Here is a 15,129-nt window from a genome sequence, read left to right as displayed (position 1 = left end):
CCCTGTGAGAACAGAGAACACTTCCCAAGAATATCAGAAGTCATATATAGAATCCAAGGGATGAGCTAACATCAACCAGTTAAAAGTCACCAAAGCTGCTAATTTCCATTACTGATTCCTAGAGTTAAAACAGCCTATAGCAGGCATCTGTGCTGCCACCAATTCTCACCAGGCAGGCCTTTCCTCCTAATAACTAGGGTGACTGTGCAATGTGTGGGCTAAATGAGGACAGTCTCATAAGAAGGGGGATACTTAATTATACCAGGAAGGTTAGCAAAAACCAGGACTGTCTGACCAACCAGGCAGCTTGGTGACACTGCCTGTGAGGAATCACAGGGTGAGGGGACACTCAGTGGGGAGCCACTGAGGTTTTCTAGGCCTAGCCAGCTTTGGATAGATTCTTACCTTGCCTGTGTGCCTCTATTTTCTACCTAAATTTCCATTTTAAAATGTTCTTTCTGGCCAACATTCTGTGGTAAACCAACTAAATCCAACAATATGCTGAGAACTTGAAAGCAGTTTAATTAAGCAGGCAGAGTTCTTGGTGTAGAGCACCACGTGGGGCCACTCTGACTTAGCCTGAGACACTGCAAAGGGGATGTAGTGATTATAATCAATTTCTAGACCTTGAGATGGATAATGATTTGTGATGATATGAAAAGATTATTCATTGCTTTAAGTGCATTGCCAAGGAAACAGGACAGGCTGTGCTGGCGCCAAGTTTCACACCTGGTTCTAAAAACATCACCAAAATACTCAAGTATCAGGGCTAATGCTTTCAGTGACATCCAAAGCCTGTGTTCTCCTGAGTCTGTGGGCTGAGATCAGAGGGTCTGCAGAAATAGTTGCTGTTATTCAATCTGAGATATATATATATATTTTAAAGATTTTATTTATTTTTATTTACGCACACAGAACTGGGGTAAAGGCCAGAGGTGCAGGGGCTGTGAGAGACCAGAGACATATTGGGGAGCAGAATAGGAAGATTGATGAAGTACAGTGCTGAGGGAAGCAGTGGCTGAGACAGGAGAGGTCTGCCGTGTCATGTGGATCACCTCAGGGTGGGGGTGGGGGGCCAGGATTGAATTCGCACTGAAGCGGCCACCGCCAGCTTTGCAGTGCTGCACTCCATCCAACCCTCCAACCTGCTGCACCCCCAGGGAGGGCCCCAACCTGGAATATTCTTTAGAAATTGCAAAAGGGGGAGGAAATGGTTGTAAAAAGGTCACATGCCTTAATGAAGAAGCATAAAATGTCATAGGAATAGAAAATATTGGCTGTCTTAATAGCAGTGTTGAGCAAAACAGACAGGAAATGACAAATTGCTGCAGAGTTCTGTGAATCTCCTTCATTCTATGCATAGACTGTGCGCATAAAGAAAGAATATTTGAACAAGAGCTTGAGAGATGGGTAAAAGTTAGATTTACCAGAAGGGATAAGAGCTAGCAGCTACATACCTAAGTTACTTATGAAACAGTTCAGCCTACAATTTATAAAAGAATGAGTTCCTGGGACCAGTAGAAACACTTGGTTTAAGGAATACACGCTGATGTGGACTAATTGTGCTACCTGACAAGCTTGAAAGAAAGATCTCTCCTGAAAATCTTAGCTAAGTTCAATATCAAGAGGTTAACAAGAAAAATAGAAGGTGGCTTTAGAAGTCTAAAGTAACTGTGTGGCTTTTCCTATCTACCCAGGACTAGCTCAAGCAGTCAGACCTTCCCTGGCAGTGTGCCCTCATTTCTTCTCTATCTTCCAGAATACATTTAATTTTTTCCAACTTAGTGTGATCTTGATTATTTTTGCATCTTGGTTATTTATAACCCAGAACAAAGCCTATCATGTTTATTATCCTACAACATTTTAGTATTGACAAAAGAAGAAGGAAAAGCCTTAACAAGGTGACAGCTACATACATCTACCACAAAAACTGTCGTTCCTCTGTTTCTGGTTTACATAGTGGACATCTTGATATAACACACTTTAAAAGGAAAATGACAATGTTGTCACAGATCTTTACATCTGATATTGTTCAGGATTCTTACAACATAGAATAAAAGGATCATAAAGTAAACTTTAGCATGTATTCAAGGTACCTGAGTGTCATCTTGATGTGTAGTTCTGAGTTATTAAGGCTTGATGTGAGGTTATGAAGGCTGCAAAAACAGGCATTTCTCACACTGATTTTTTTGATAGCTGATGGTCTTGGGGAGAGAATGCTTTCTGTCCTGTCTGTTGCTTTAGAATTTACTTTCATTATAGGCAAAGAATTAAAAAAGAATCCTTATCAGATCTTTGATATATGCTTGGCTGTAGTTTCTATGCAGGAGTCAGTTAACTCCCTGAAACTTTAGAGAATTTCATAATGTCCATAGCTTTCCCCTGCCCACCTCTAGGATCAGAGTCACTTACTTGAGAGCTAAAAAACGAAAATGTATCCTAAGCAAACTTCTCTGCCTCTGTTTCTGGTCCTTCCCCCCATCTCCTGATGTACTATACCAAATATTAGCTTGTCTAAGATAAACCAAAGTATGTCCTTTGAAAAGAATTCCTCTGTATCTACAATACTCCACACGCAGGCTGGCAACCGTAGGTCAGATATTCAAATATTCCTCTAGAAAGTGGACTCTGGGTCAAAGTGGTTCTTGGAAGTGGGCTCGGTTTTTAGAATCTCCGTGTATTTGTAGAACCTAAGTAGCATCAGCACATTTCAACAAAATGCATACACCCTAGTGGGGTGGCAAGCAAGACACCAAGCTACCACTCACCACAATTCTTTTCATCACTGCCATCGGCACAGTCTTCATCCCCATCACATTTCCACAGTAGCGTAATACAGCGGCCATTCGTGCACTGGAATTGGGAAGATTCACATTTGGCTTTTCTTCCTAAAATTAGGAGGGAACATTTAGCTAAGCGGGGATATAAGTGTAGTAAGTTGGGGACACAAGTTATCCACACCTTGGAGAGGGGTCCTCCCAAAAGGACAGCTGCAGATTCAGCACATTCTAGGGCCAAAGCTGGCAGGTCCTGGGCCAGGGACTGATAGTAACTGAGCTACCACACAGGCATTCACCAGTACTAGATTCCCAGACAGTTTAGAAGGAGGTGTAACCAAGGGACTGAGTTATGGCTAATGGGATGAAGCAGCAGTGGTATATGTAATTTCTTGTAAATATCCTTAAAGGGACAGGGGATCTTTTTCCATTCTTTTATTCCCTACTGTTTTATGAAAATTGGTCATGGTGGCTTGAATAATGACCTGGGGCCAGTGGAGCCAACTGAAAATAGAACGCATCCCAATTGCCTACAGACCACAGGGGACATTTTCATCTGCTTGGGCTCATGTCTCTCGTTTATGTCCCTTGTATGGCTACAGTAGTGCAGCCAAATCCTAATCCTTCACTGGCATTTTCTGGCCACATTCTGTGTTGCTATTCATGAATAATGCTGCCATTACAAGCAAAATAAAGAGGACTTAGAAGGGGTAGCACAAGCGGGTAGATGTAGAGGTTCGAATACGTGGTCTGAATCCTAAAACTTGAGGTCTAATTGGAAAAAGATGTGTACAAAATGGTTTCAAGGTCAGTTAAGCATCAAGACAATGTATTTAAAAGACAAAGGGAGATAAATTTTTAACTCTGATAGAAAAACAAAGCAAAGGAGAGCCACAGATCTGGACTATTTCTCTGAACTGTAGCTTTCCTACGCTCAATGTATGGATTCTTAATTCATGCAGTGGTATGAGCTAAAGCTTTCAAGTAGGACACTTAGCTGGCCTGTGCCAAGCAAAAACAAACAAACCCAAAACAGAAAACAAAACAGTCAACCAAAAATAACTGACATCCATGTATTATCATTAGTAGCTTTGTACTCCTGGAGGGTGTGATTTGAGATAAAAAATAAAGATCTGGGTGCTTAATGCAAATATATTACAAATATTCAAGTACACCAGTGGAACCATATAGCTCATACAGATTTTGTAGTGAGGCCTTCCAGGCAAAGAGTCTTCCAGTTTCCTGCCACCTTTCAGCATCTGCAGCTGTGGCATGCTGGCAAAAGAACAGATGCCACAGTGACAAGCACAGACTGGAACGCTTGTGTTATCTCCACAATACTCTAGTTGGCCTCCCTAGCATCAGCTCCTTTCTTCTAGTGGGAGCATTTTGTGCTTTCTGGTTAATTCCCAAAGAGATTAACATTTGGTCCAAGCCACGCTTACCACATGGATATGGTTACCTTCTTAGGCACTAACTCTAATGGTTTAAAGGCTGTCTGTACTACTCTGCTTCCAAGAATCTAGTTAAGTTAGCATCCCAGAAGCAGGGTATTGTGATTCACTGGCCTTTGCCACCTGCATATTATCATGCTATTCATTTATTTCCCAATATTTTGTTGGGTTTAAGATAGTCAGGATTTAGAAGGGAGGATGAGGGCATGGTATAGGCATCGTCAGAAGGCATCACCTGATAGTTCTATGTTGTTAACTCAAATATGAAGATCCTGGCTGCCTCCTACCTGCTACCCGGGATCACTGTTGTCTCAGTATGGTCCCACTGTTTTCAGAGCACGGGTACCTGTTCATGGGCTGTTTGCTATAGTTCTGTAAACCCAATACCTTTGAGGACTGTGAGTGGGAAGAATCTACTTAGAAAAGATATTTAAAAAGTAGAAAGAGAATAATTTGTCATCAGAGGACATAGATACAAATATACTTGGAGAGAATAGTCAGGTCACAGTTAGGATTTTGTGAAGATGAAACAAGTGAATTTTGGGGGAACATATTTGTTGTTGCCAATCAAAAATGAGACAGACATTGATGCTGATAACTCCACTTTCAGAGAGGTAGCAATAAGATCAGAGCTGAACAGGGACTTAAAGTTGGTATCAAATAGTTTTGCACTTTCAAGGTTAGGGATCTCAAAGAGTCCCAAACAAATGAGGTTTGTAGCTATTCATTCCCTAGAAACTCAAACCAGCCTGAGATTTATATGGGCAATAACATCCTGAGCTGATGTTTAGTCTAGTACCACCTTAAAGAGGGTCTGAGTGTAGCTGTAAAATGCAAGCTTATCAGAAGTAATTAATATATGGTATTAAAATTCTAGCAATGTTGTTACAGCAGTTGATACTGAGCAGGTTCAAGATAGACATTTTCTCAGTATTCCAATATCCTAATCAAAAAGGTATTTAACTTCAACATTTTTTTTTTTTTTTGATCTCTGGCATTTCTACTTCACCACAGCTTCTGCCTGATGGTCTCAAAGCTGCATTTTATCATGCACACACCCCTCCTCAGGAAGAGGAACAATCAATTTAGGAGCAGAGCATGCTGCCAAACATTCCTTCTTGTTTAAAGAGGAGCAGGGGAGCAGGGGGTGCATATGGGGTGGGGGACTAGTTGATCTTAGAAAGGACCCTTTAAAGAGAGGTGTATAGAGATTTAAACTTTGTGGTCATATCTCTTGGTTTTCTCAGTACTTTGTTCTGAGAGATTGCTACGGGGCAGGAACTGCTCCCCAGTTCTGTTTAATTCTCTGCATCACACAGAGTGTGAGAACACAGACACTAAACTGAATGCTGAGATCTCAGGCACTTCATTGCAACACTGGGTTTTCTGTACAAGAATCTACCTTATTCCTCAGGTGTTCTGCTGAAACTGTACAGAGCTCCGGGAGAACTGAAAGCACCAGACAAGTTAAGAGGCTTTGGCTTCCAAAGCTTTTGACATTAGGGAATTGTGGACCTGTAGTCTATTTCCACCCATGACAGTCAGGTCTCAAGTTCAGTATTATACTCAAAAGGAACAGATGGAGCTTAAAATCATCTATATACCCAAAGGTATTTGAATTCTTAGGTTATGCTGAAGCCAATGATGCCTTAAAAAATAATGTTAAGGATCTCCCTGGTGGTGCTACAGATTAAAGCATAGTACTGAGAAGCTAAAGCCAATTCAGCACAAGTTCGATCCCTGTCCCGGGAGTTGACCTACATGGTACAGCAGACCTCTCCTGACCTCTCCTGACCCGCCCGCTGCTCCCCTCAGCAGTGTACTTTGTTAGTCAGCCTGTTCTGCTCCCCACTCTGTCTCTGGTGAATCCTCTCACCACCACCCCTGCACTTCAGGCCTGTACCCCAGTTCTATATGCGTAAATAGATAAATCTTTTTAAAAATGTTTTTAAAAATACTGTTAAGAGTAGAAGTGGCCCTTCCTGGTGGTACAACGGGTTAAAGCACAGCACTAAGAAGCTAAAGCCACTTCCGCATGAGTTCGATTCCTGCCTGCCCCGGAGGTGACCACATGGTGCAGCAGACCTCTCCTGACCTGCCCGCTGCTCCCCTCAGCAGTGTACTTCATTGATCTGCCTGTTCTGCTCCCCACTTTGTCTCTGGTGAAGACTCTCGCCGCCCCTGAGCCTCTGGCCTGTACCCCAGTTCTGTATGCACAAATAAATCTTTTTTTTTTCTTTTTAAAAAGAGAGAGTAGAAGTGCTAGGTTCTCTATATCCTTCAGTCTATCTATACAGGAAAGTAAAGAATTTGAATGAATGATTTTTAGCAGTTTCTTTAATGTCATAGTGTTTCACTGGATTGCCTTAAAGTTAAAGGGGAAACGTAACAGTGGGGACTTGGTTATAGTACTGCACATTCTACCAGGGTGTTTTCTTTTGAATATTGGAGTTTTGCGTGAGAATTTGAAAAGGATTGTGTTTCTCTAAGAAATTAAATGGCAGGACTAGATATGAGTTTTCTTTTGTCTCTAACACTTAGAATGAGTATCCCGGCCCCAAAGGTTTGGAAGTCACAAATGTGGCTATTTAAATTTGCAATGAATGAATGCTTGCTTAGCTGTTGCCAACAGAAGTGGAATCAGACTATGCAAACTCATTTCAAGGCACCCAAGTCCCAGGAGCCTTGCTTACCTAAACAGTTTACGTTGCTACCCAGACATGTTGGCAGTTCACTGGCTCCAAGAAACTCAGGACTTTTAATGCATATGGAGGTCAGCCTGCCGTTGTCTAATTGTCCCTGCAAGGGTTAACATGGAAGAACAATATGTAAGCTTCAGTAAAAATCTGTGTAGACCTTATAATAAATATCAACTCTTCAAAGTGGACTACAAATTTCCCTAGAGGGCTGAGAGGCATCTTTGCAGCAGCACTTCACCAGGAATGCCGGGAATAGGGCAGTATTCCTGAATGCCAAGGTCAGACATAGACTTGACCTGCACAGAGGCTCACACTGCCAATCTGCTGGGAGGAGCAGGAGCAGGTATTCAGAGCTTTCCCACCCCTCCTCACTGTTTGAGCACACAGGTGTTATCACATACTGGAATTTCTTCAGTCCATTTGCTTTGGCACTTCTGGGGCCATCAAGGGCATTTATTTTTAGTTGTTTTCACTTCTGCTGCTTACTACTTTATTGCCAATCTTTCTATTCTTAGGTTAAAACTTGTTTTAGGACAAGCAGATTTCTAAGGTAGCAAAGAAGTTTTCCTACAGGGAAGAAGGTTAGTAAGGGAAACCTAAGGAAGATGGCCAGAACTGTCAAATACAAGCCTGTTTGGGTCTTAATGTCAGCCTCTAAAGCACTGTAAGAACCAGTTTGGGGTCAACCAAAAAACTGCTAACTACTTAGGTGAATCCTCCTTATTCACTAAACTAAGTGAATCTTACAGTTCAATTGTCAGATAAGTTTTTCCATTTACACTGGATTGAGACCATCTTAAGAATCATGCCAATGTTTATTATTGGTGGCAAGACTGCTCTAAGATTTCAGTCTCAATTAATTTAATTCTCAGTTCTACAGGATCAGTGTGTTTACTCCCAGCTCAGGAAACCTGTTCAGAGAACCTGAGCAGTGCTAGAGCTGGACCCTGGTCCACATACTTGGCTACTGGGCTTGCAAACAAGCCAGAGCACCTGTTCAGGACTATGCCCTAGAATGTTCTGTTGACTTGTAATTTAGGTAGTAAAGCCAGCTTAAATGAATTCAGAATTATTCTGGAATTTATTCAGAAATAGGTGGTTTTTTTTTTTTTTTTTTTTTTTTTTTTTTTTTGTGCAGATGACACTATCCTAACACAGGCTTACTGTTGAAATAGAACACACAAACACACACACACACACACACTTATTTTTTTAAAAATGCTGCTCAAAATCCTCAGCAGGTGCATTTCACAGAAGGACTGTGGCACTTGACATTTTTGTCTAGTGCACACTGGTCAAGATGGACATAGGTGCATGTGATACACTGTGGGTTGGAAACTAGAGTCAGTGGGCTCAAGCTCTAGTTTGTATCAGAATCTCCTGAGGCTCATTAACATACATTGCTTGGCCCCAAACCCAGAGATTCTGAGTCAGCATGTCTTGTTGGGGCCCAAACTTGAATTTCTAAGGAGTTCAAAGATAAGGTTGACACTGCCGTTTCCTGACAACACCTGTAAACCACTGCAGTGGTCACAACGGTGGTGACTGCTTCATCTCCAGAGTCGCAACCTATGGTGCTAGCCTCATAATCCAGATGGCCATCACCAGATGGACATTGTTGATAAATGCCAGTCTTATAAGACATTCTGGTGACAAGCTGAGGTAAAGCCTTTGTACCCACTAGGTAAGCAGTGTTTATCCAAGCGGCCTTAACAGGGGTCCATGGTAATGAGGGTCATCTAAAATCTGCCCCTCCTGTGTACTCGAGCATTGATTGCCCATCACTCACTCTAAATCAGTAGTCACTAATGGGCCCAGGTTCTTCTCCCCTCATATTTTGCTATCAAGTCTTCAGCATCTAATCCCTCATCTCTCATTTGATCTGAATCTGCCATCTGTTGCGTTAGCTCCACACTGCCACTCTCTCTCTCTCTAAATCAAGATGGTGATTCAAGCAATGTAGAACTGCTGGAAATGCCAAGGGTAATATTACTTCCAGGCTTCCCACTGGCTCCAGGTTGAGTCTAGCTCCCTGTGTGCCTCTGCTGATTTTTCCCTATGGTTACCACCCGCCACCTGCTCAGGCTATTTCAAGGGCCCCCACTCTCTCTCCATGCTTGTGCTTTCACCACAGCTTTCTCTTGGTTTTCTCACCTGTTCACTTGCCCCCAAGAGTGAGCTCAGATGTGACTTCTTGAATGAGACACTCAATTCCTTTCTTGGCTGAGTAGGTGTGGTCTGGCTATTTTCCATAGTCCCTTGCACCTGTCACATCACTGTAATATACTGAGATGTCCTTGCCTATTTCTACCTCTCCAAATGAAGATCCCCTAAAACAAGACCTGGAAAATTTCTAAATATCTTCATAACTTGTGACCCATTGCCTGGTATCTATGGATTCTTTTGGCATTACTGGGTATTCCTGGATACAATCAGTTGATTTATTAGTTCACCACGTAATTTGGTCAGGGCCCTTCCTGGTGGTGCAGTGGGTTGGAGCACTAAACTGAACAGCTAAACTAAGCCAAGCCACTGCTGCTTCAGTGCGAGTTTGATCCCTGCAGCAAACCTCTCCTGTCTTGCCAGCTGCTTCCCCCAGTAGTGTGCTTTGTCAGTCTGCCTGTTCTGCTCCCCACTCTGTTTCTGGTGAATCTTCCCCCCACCCCTGCACCTGTGGTCTGTAACCCATTTCGGTATACATAAATAAATAAAATCTTAAAAAAAAGTTGGTCAAATTTTTTTTAAAGTATCCTTCCCACCTTTTCTGAACTTCAATTAAGTGTGACTAGTTATTAGATAGAATGCCTTGAAAGATTCCAGGTTATGTAGGCCACTGTTCTATGCCTGGGAGAGTACTTTGACCTTATCCTGTAACACTTTATTGTTTAAAAACAATGAACTTTCCCACACTTATTTGTCAGAGTGAATGTGTCAGTGTGGGTAGTCAGCCTCATTTCCATGTAAGGAGAGACTTCCCAGCACATGGAGAAAGCTCATAGTGGCTAGTTGGTAAAGTTAGAAATTTGACATATTAGACCAGATTTTATTTCTCACCTATTTATAGCCTTCCTTGGTAATGGTAATAACAATCCATTATTCAGATCATATCTTCTTTGCAAAACCATCGCAAAGATGGAATCATTTCTAGCTTTATCTCATTAGAATATAAGTTCTTGGTAATTTAGGGGGAAACTTCATAAACGATTACCCAGGTAACATGGGAACTCCAGCAATCTTCATCTGCTGCTGCCTCTTTTATAGTTAAGCCTAGAGGAGTGGGTCTGTTCACACTTCTTCAGAGCTTCTGTTTGAGACTTTCGGTCACTGATTTTCTGGTCTAACTTCCCCGCTATATTAAGTGCCTGGAAAGAAAAGACCAACTTCTGGTCCCCTAGGCCTAGTGCTACATGGCATGCGTGAGTGTACAGTCCCAGAGCTCATGAAGTATAAAGAAGACTGCCACCAAACCAGTGAACAGTTTTACAGGCCATTATTAAAACTGAGATCCTAGGAAAATGAAAGATTAGAAACAGTCTGTAAAATAGGAACCCTATTTACTTGTAGTATTTGGGGGAAGTATTAACTTGGACCATATATGAACACTTGCAGTAACTTGCAAATGTTAGCTACCATGGTTTTACTATTCCCCCTTGCTTGGCAAGTTATAAGCCTGAACCCATCTCCTACTTGATATGGAGGGTCAAGGCGATGACAATATCAGTCATGTTTATCTTAGAGATCCAGATTCTGAAGTTATTTCTTACATACAAGGCTGTGAGTTTTCTTTCCTAAGTTCATCCATTCATATAAAGCAGCTTTACTATATACGCAGTAGGCAAAGAATCTCTAAGCAAACAAAGTCATTTTTTAAAAAATTGGGAAATGTTTAATAAGCATCAAAATGTGCAATACTGAAAGTGACATTTTAAATATTTTTCTCAAAAAAGGTTAGAATTCTCCTCCTTCCCCCCAACCCTCAGAAATAGCTCAGTGTTTTTGCAAAAATTGGTGATAACATTAAGTCATTCCTAGTAGGATTTCTGTCTTACTCTCATAGCTTGTAACAGGCAATCTCTTGCTTAATTTAGAGCCCCCAAATAGCCTACAGGCCCAAGCTTTCCTAGGAGACTTCAGTGAAGGGAAAAGTATGCTAACTTGAAGAGATCACCTGCCATTTCATTTAGTTCCTGCAGCACAGCTAGTGTATCTCAGAGGTATTAATAATGTTTATTATTTATTGCAAGCCAGTAGAAAGGTTTAGGGAACAGACACTAATTCAGATTGAAAAAATGCACAGAATGAAATTGAGATGCTTTTTGCTTACAAAGATGTTTTCCAAGGGCTAAGTCATGCTCTGATTTTAAATCTTCCAAAAGCTATCAGTCCCCACATTTCCTAGTCACAAGCTCTTCAACTGTGTGAAACAATTATCCCTGGACCACTTACTATTGCTCGACAGGTACATTTCATCCATCACCTCTGCAGAAAGTATTTTTGGATTCTTTGTCTTGAAAGCAGTCTCCATACTATGGCCTACATTCTCTCTGGAGATGAACTTAAAATAGAAGGGAACATACTAAACTATTTTGAGTTATCAATTAACCATCTAGAGAGTGGCTACAATAACCCACCATAAGCAGCTCACCCAAAGCAAGCACACTTTTAGAAGGTATTGTTACAAACCTTAACATAGCCCTTTGAAGCATTTAATTTCTTATAGGTTAGTATATGAAAGTGGTTTTCAAAAGAAAGGACAGTGCCCACAGTAAGTTGTTTAACTATGACTTATACTCACAGAGTTGACTGCTCAGACTGGAGCACTATTCCTGCTGCTGAAAAGGACAACTTTACCACATTCTGGGAGAAAGAGTAAATGATCTTGATATTTCATAATGTATTTTTCTAAGTTGGTCTCCAAATCTCTTGGTCAAAAAATGAAGCCATACGTGTGAGAGCAACTGTGATCTTGACTCTGGGAGTTCTTATTAAGTCTTGCCAGTTTGATACAGAAGGGGCTCATAACTACTTTTCACATTGTCTAGAACTACTAATAACTAAAGGGAAATTCAGGTTCTGGTTATCCAACTTTATAAAAGGCAAAAACACTTTGATCAGGTCTTTAATTCTTTTGAGCAGGAGGCTGCCGTGCTTCATGCCTCTGCTACAAATGCTTAGTGCTTAAATACGCAGTTTGTTGTATTGAAGTCTTAAGACTTGGCAACGCTGCTGAACTCGGCCTTTATACATGCTTCAGAATTTCAACAATAAAAGGGAAAGATGCAAATGACACTGCACAGGCACATAGCTAATTGTCACATAACTGGACAATGGGGTGATCCCAGGAACAGAGCTGCTCTGGACTTTAAGAAGCTGTTATTGCCAGTGAGCGTGTCCTGGTGCCACTGCTTTAAAAAGTCCCAGCTCACCTACTTTTCTTTTGGTCTAGATGAGGACTGTGGTCATTCTCACACCTTCTCTTGGTGCTATCTGGTGCACTAGGTTTATTTTCCTCCTGCCCTCCAGTCTTCTATCCCTTCGGTCTACCAGTACTCTCAATTTCACCACTCTCCGTAAGAGATGTTTTCTGACTTGTCTTTTTGCTCATGGCTAGCCATATTTGAATTCCTTACAAAACTTAGGTTCTGGACTTAACCAACAGATAGCACGCCAGATACTCATCTTGACAACTTAGGCTTGTCTTAGAACTCCTAAAGACTTTGTAATCAGGTATACTACAGTACTGAATTTTAATTCCTCTCACTTGTCTCACTTAAGTTCCTTTCCAGAGTCTTTGAGCACACCTGTCCTGTCCTAGAGCACTTTAGTGCAGCACCACCAGTGTTGGGGGTGGGGAGGGAAAGGAGGTAAAGGGGAAAGTGGAAAACCAAGGTCAGAAGTCAACCTGCATGCCCTGGGGCCTTGAACTTCAGACAGCAGCCAGTCTGAGTTGGCTTAAGGTCAATATCTATCTCAGCCAACCCCAAATTCCTTCCAGTTCAGAAAGGATGTGTTTTCTTTCCTTAGAAGAATTTGAATCTTTCATAGTTTTGTAATTCCTACTGTTTGTGGCATATTATGTATTATATATGTGTTTTATGGAGCAGACGGGATTCTTACCTACCAAGGTGGGGCATGTACCTTCAACTAACTCATTTCAACAGTTTAGGTAAATTCCTAGCATTCCATAGGATTTAACCTCCCACAGAAAGTTATTACATGCTACATTCAAAGAATATGAAGAGACAAACAGTGAAAATCTTTCTACTTCCTGGGCAGTTTTCAGCCATTTCTGGTTTGAAACGTGATGGAAAGTGTAATACAAGTCATAGCACAATTTGGATAAATTGTTTAATAGTGTTGCTCATTCATTAATGATTAATACTAAAGTCTGAAAATTCTTGTAAGCAGGGCTTTTCCAGACTCTTAGGTTTTTACCATCACAGGCCATCCACTCTGGCCTTTTTTCAAGGATCCAGGAAGGCACAGTCCCGTGGAGCCTGCTGGATCTTTTACCTTCGTTCTCTAAAAGGTAACATTTCTCGGGCTGTTAAATTGAGAGGCCCGAGCCACGTGACCAGCGTTACAAGATCAGGCAGCCAGCCAATCACAGAGGGCAGGAGAGCCGGTCCCAGGCTCGCACGCACTCGCACTCACACAGGGACAGTCGGAACCCAAGGGCAGAGGGCAGTTGAAGATTTAAAACACTCAAGTATTTCCAGAGAGGCTGCTTGTCCACACACTGTAAAGTTTGCCCTTACTTCAGGCTACACGTGACTGCAGGCAGGCGGGCCTCCTAGGTCACCAGGCGACAGAAGCTAGGGACTCTGGTATGGGCACGGAGTCCCTAGGCAGCTTTCTGTCTTGTTTCCCTAGAGGTAGTGAGCAAGCCCCTTGCTGTCGCGTCAAGATCACTTTAGGGTTCTACATTGGCCTTCCAGTCACTTGCCTAGGAAAGTTGTGTGGCCCCAAGTCAGAGAGTGGCTGAGGCCAGCCAGTTCTCCTGGTCCAGTGCGGCAGATCCTGGGGATTTGACAGAGTTCACCGCCGTTCTCCCCAACACTGCGTTGATCTATTGTTTAGAATGAAGGCTAATTACCGTCCTAGACTGGGGCTCAGTTCCTCTCGAGGAAACCTCACCAGAATGAGGATCGCAAACTAATTTTATTAAGTCTTCACTCCCCTCCCCCGCCAGTCCAGATACGCTGGAGATCCAAGAGATTTCCAAAAGCTGCCCGCACAACGAGAGGTGGAGAGGGGAGAGACATTTCCCCTCCCCTAGAGGGGAGTCCTATTTCAAGTCTCATTTGTCCTCTAACCTGCACTCCGGAGAGACCCCGGGTCCCCGGGGAGTCGCAGTCCGGTTGCGCCGGCTGCGCACTTCTGGTTCTCGGTGGAGCCTTCTGGCTGCCACCCACAGAACGTGCGTCCGCTCACCGCGTGGGGGAGGGGGTCGGTGCGGGGAACGTGGGGGCGGGGGGGGGTCTCACAGCCCGGACCAGCGCTGCGCGTCCCTGAAAGTGCCCACGCTCGTCCACTGTCAGCTCCCACCCGCCCCTAAGTCTGAGACTCACGTTTCAGCCGGCGCGGCCCTCTGCCTCCTTCCTAACACTCCACCAGGCAGAGGAGACTGAACCATTGTTCAGTGGCTCAGAAGCCCACATTCCCCTACCTCTACCAGCCAATTGGTGTGAAAAATGAGGCAAAGCAGGGACTTTGGGGAAGGAAGTGTAAGGGAATGGAGAGTAGTTCAGACCAGGCTTCAGGACACCCCAACCCCAGTGTCCCCCAAGCCCAGCTCCCGGTAGTCGCGGCGCTGACAGCTCAGAGGCGCCACCAGGGTGGGGAGGAAAAGAAGGCGAGGAGAGCAGAGAGGCGCCTCCTAGGAGGGGGGTGGGCATAAGAAGACCCACGCTTCAGGACCCCCTGGCGCCCTGGCTGGGTGCGGGCAGCTCGCGGAGGGGCGCGTCCTCACTCACCGGCTCCGGTGGCGCCGCTCTCCCGGGACGCCCAGCACAGCGCGAGCAGCAGCCAGAGCGCCCAGTGCGCGGACGTGCCCATGGTGCCCGCCTGGATGGTGCCGCCGCCGCCGCTCGCTCCGCACAACAAGTTACCAGCCCTTCCGAAAGGAGGAAGGAGGTGGGGGCGGGGGTGGGGGAGGGGGAAGGAGTTAAAAGGGGGGAAACGGAGCTGGGAAGAAGA

The 15,129-nt window shown here is 43.6% G+C and overlaps 1 protein-coding gene across 3 annotated transcripts in view; it reads right to left on the bottom strand.

Moving 5' to 3' along the window:
* The window catches only part of VLDLR (very low density lipoprotein receptor), a 29,758-nt gene extending 14,636 nt beyond the window's left edge, over positions 1 to 15,122 (bottom strand). The window contains exons 1-2 of one of the 3 annotated variants that reach the window (XM_004677629.2): positions 14,907 to 15,122; positions 2,769 to 2,888 (exon numbers count right to left, since the gene is read on the bottom strand). In XM_004677629.2, the coding sequence (XP_004677686.1) occupies positions 2,769 to 2,888; positions 14,907 to 14,988 (202 nt within the window). In that variant the 5' untranslated portion in view covers positions 14,989 to 15,122. The remainder of the gene's footprint in view (positions 1 to 2,768; positions 2,889 to 14,906) is intronic. The other 2 variants (XM_004677630.2, XM_012721527.1) reach the window with 2 other exon arrangements.
* Between the last annotated feature and the right edge of the window lie 7 nt (positions 15,123 to 15,129).

This window comes from Condylura cristata, unplaced genomic scaffold (genome assembly GCF_000260355.1).
Source record: "Condylura cristata isolate star-nosed mole 26May11 unplaced genomic scaffold, ConCri1.0 scaffold00006, whole genome shotgun sequence".
Classification (NCBI taxonomy): domain Eukaryota; kingdom Metazoa; phylum Chordata; class Mammalia; order Eulipotyphla; family Talpidae; genus Condylura; species Condylura cristata.
Note: the sequence above shows the minus strand (reverse complement) of the source record. Positions and strands in the feature narration are given on the sequence as shown.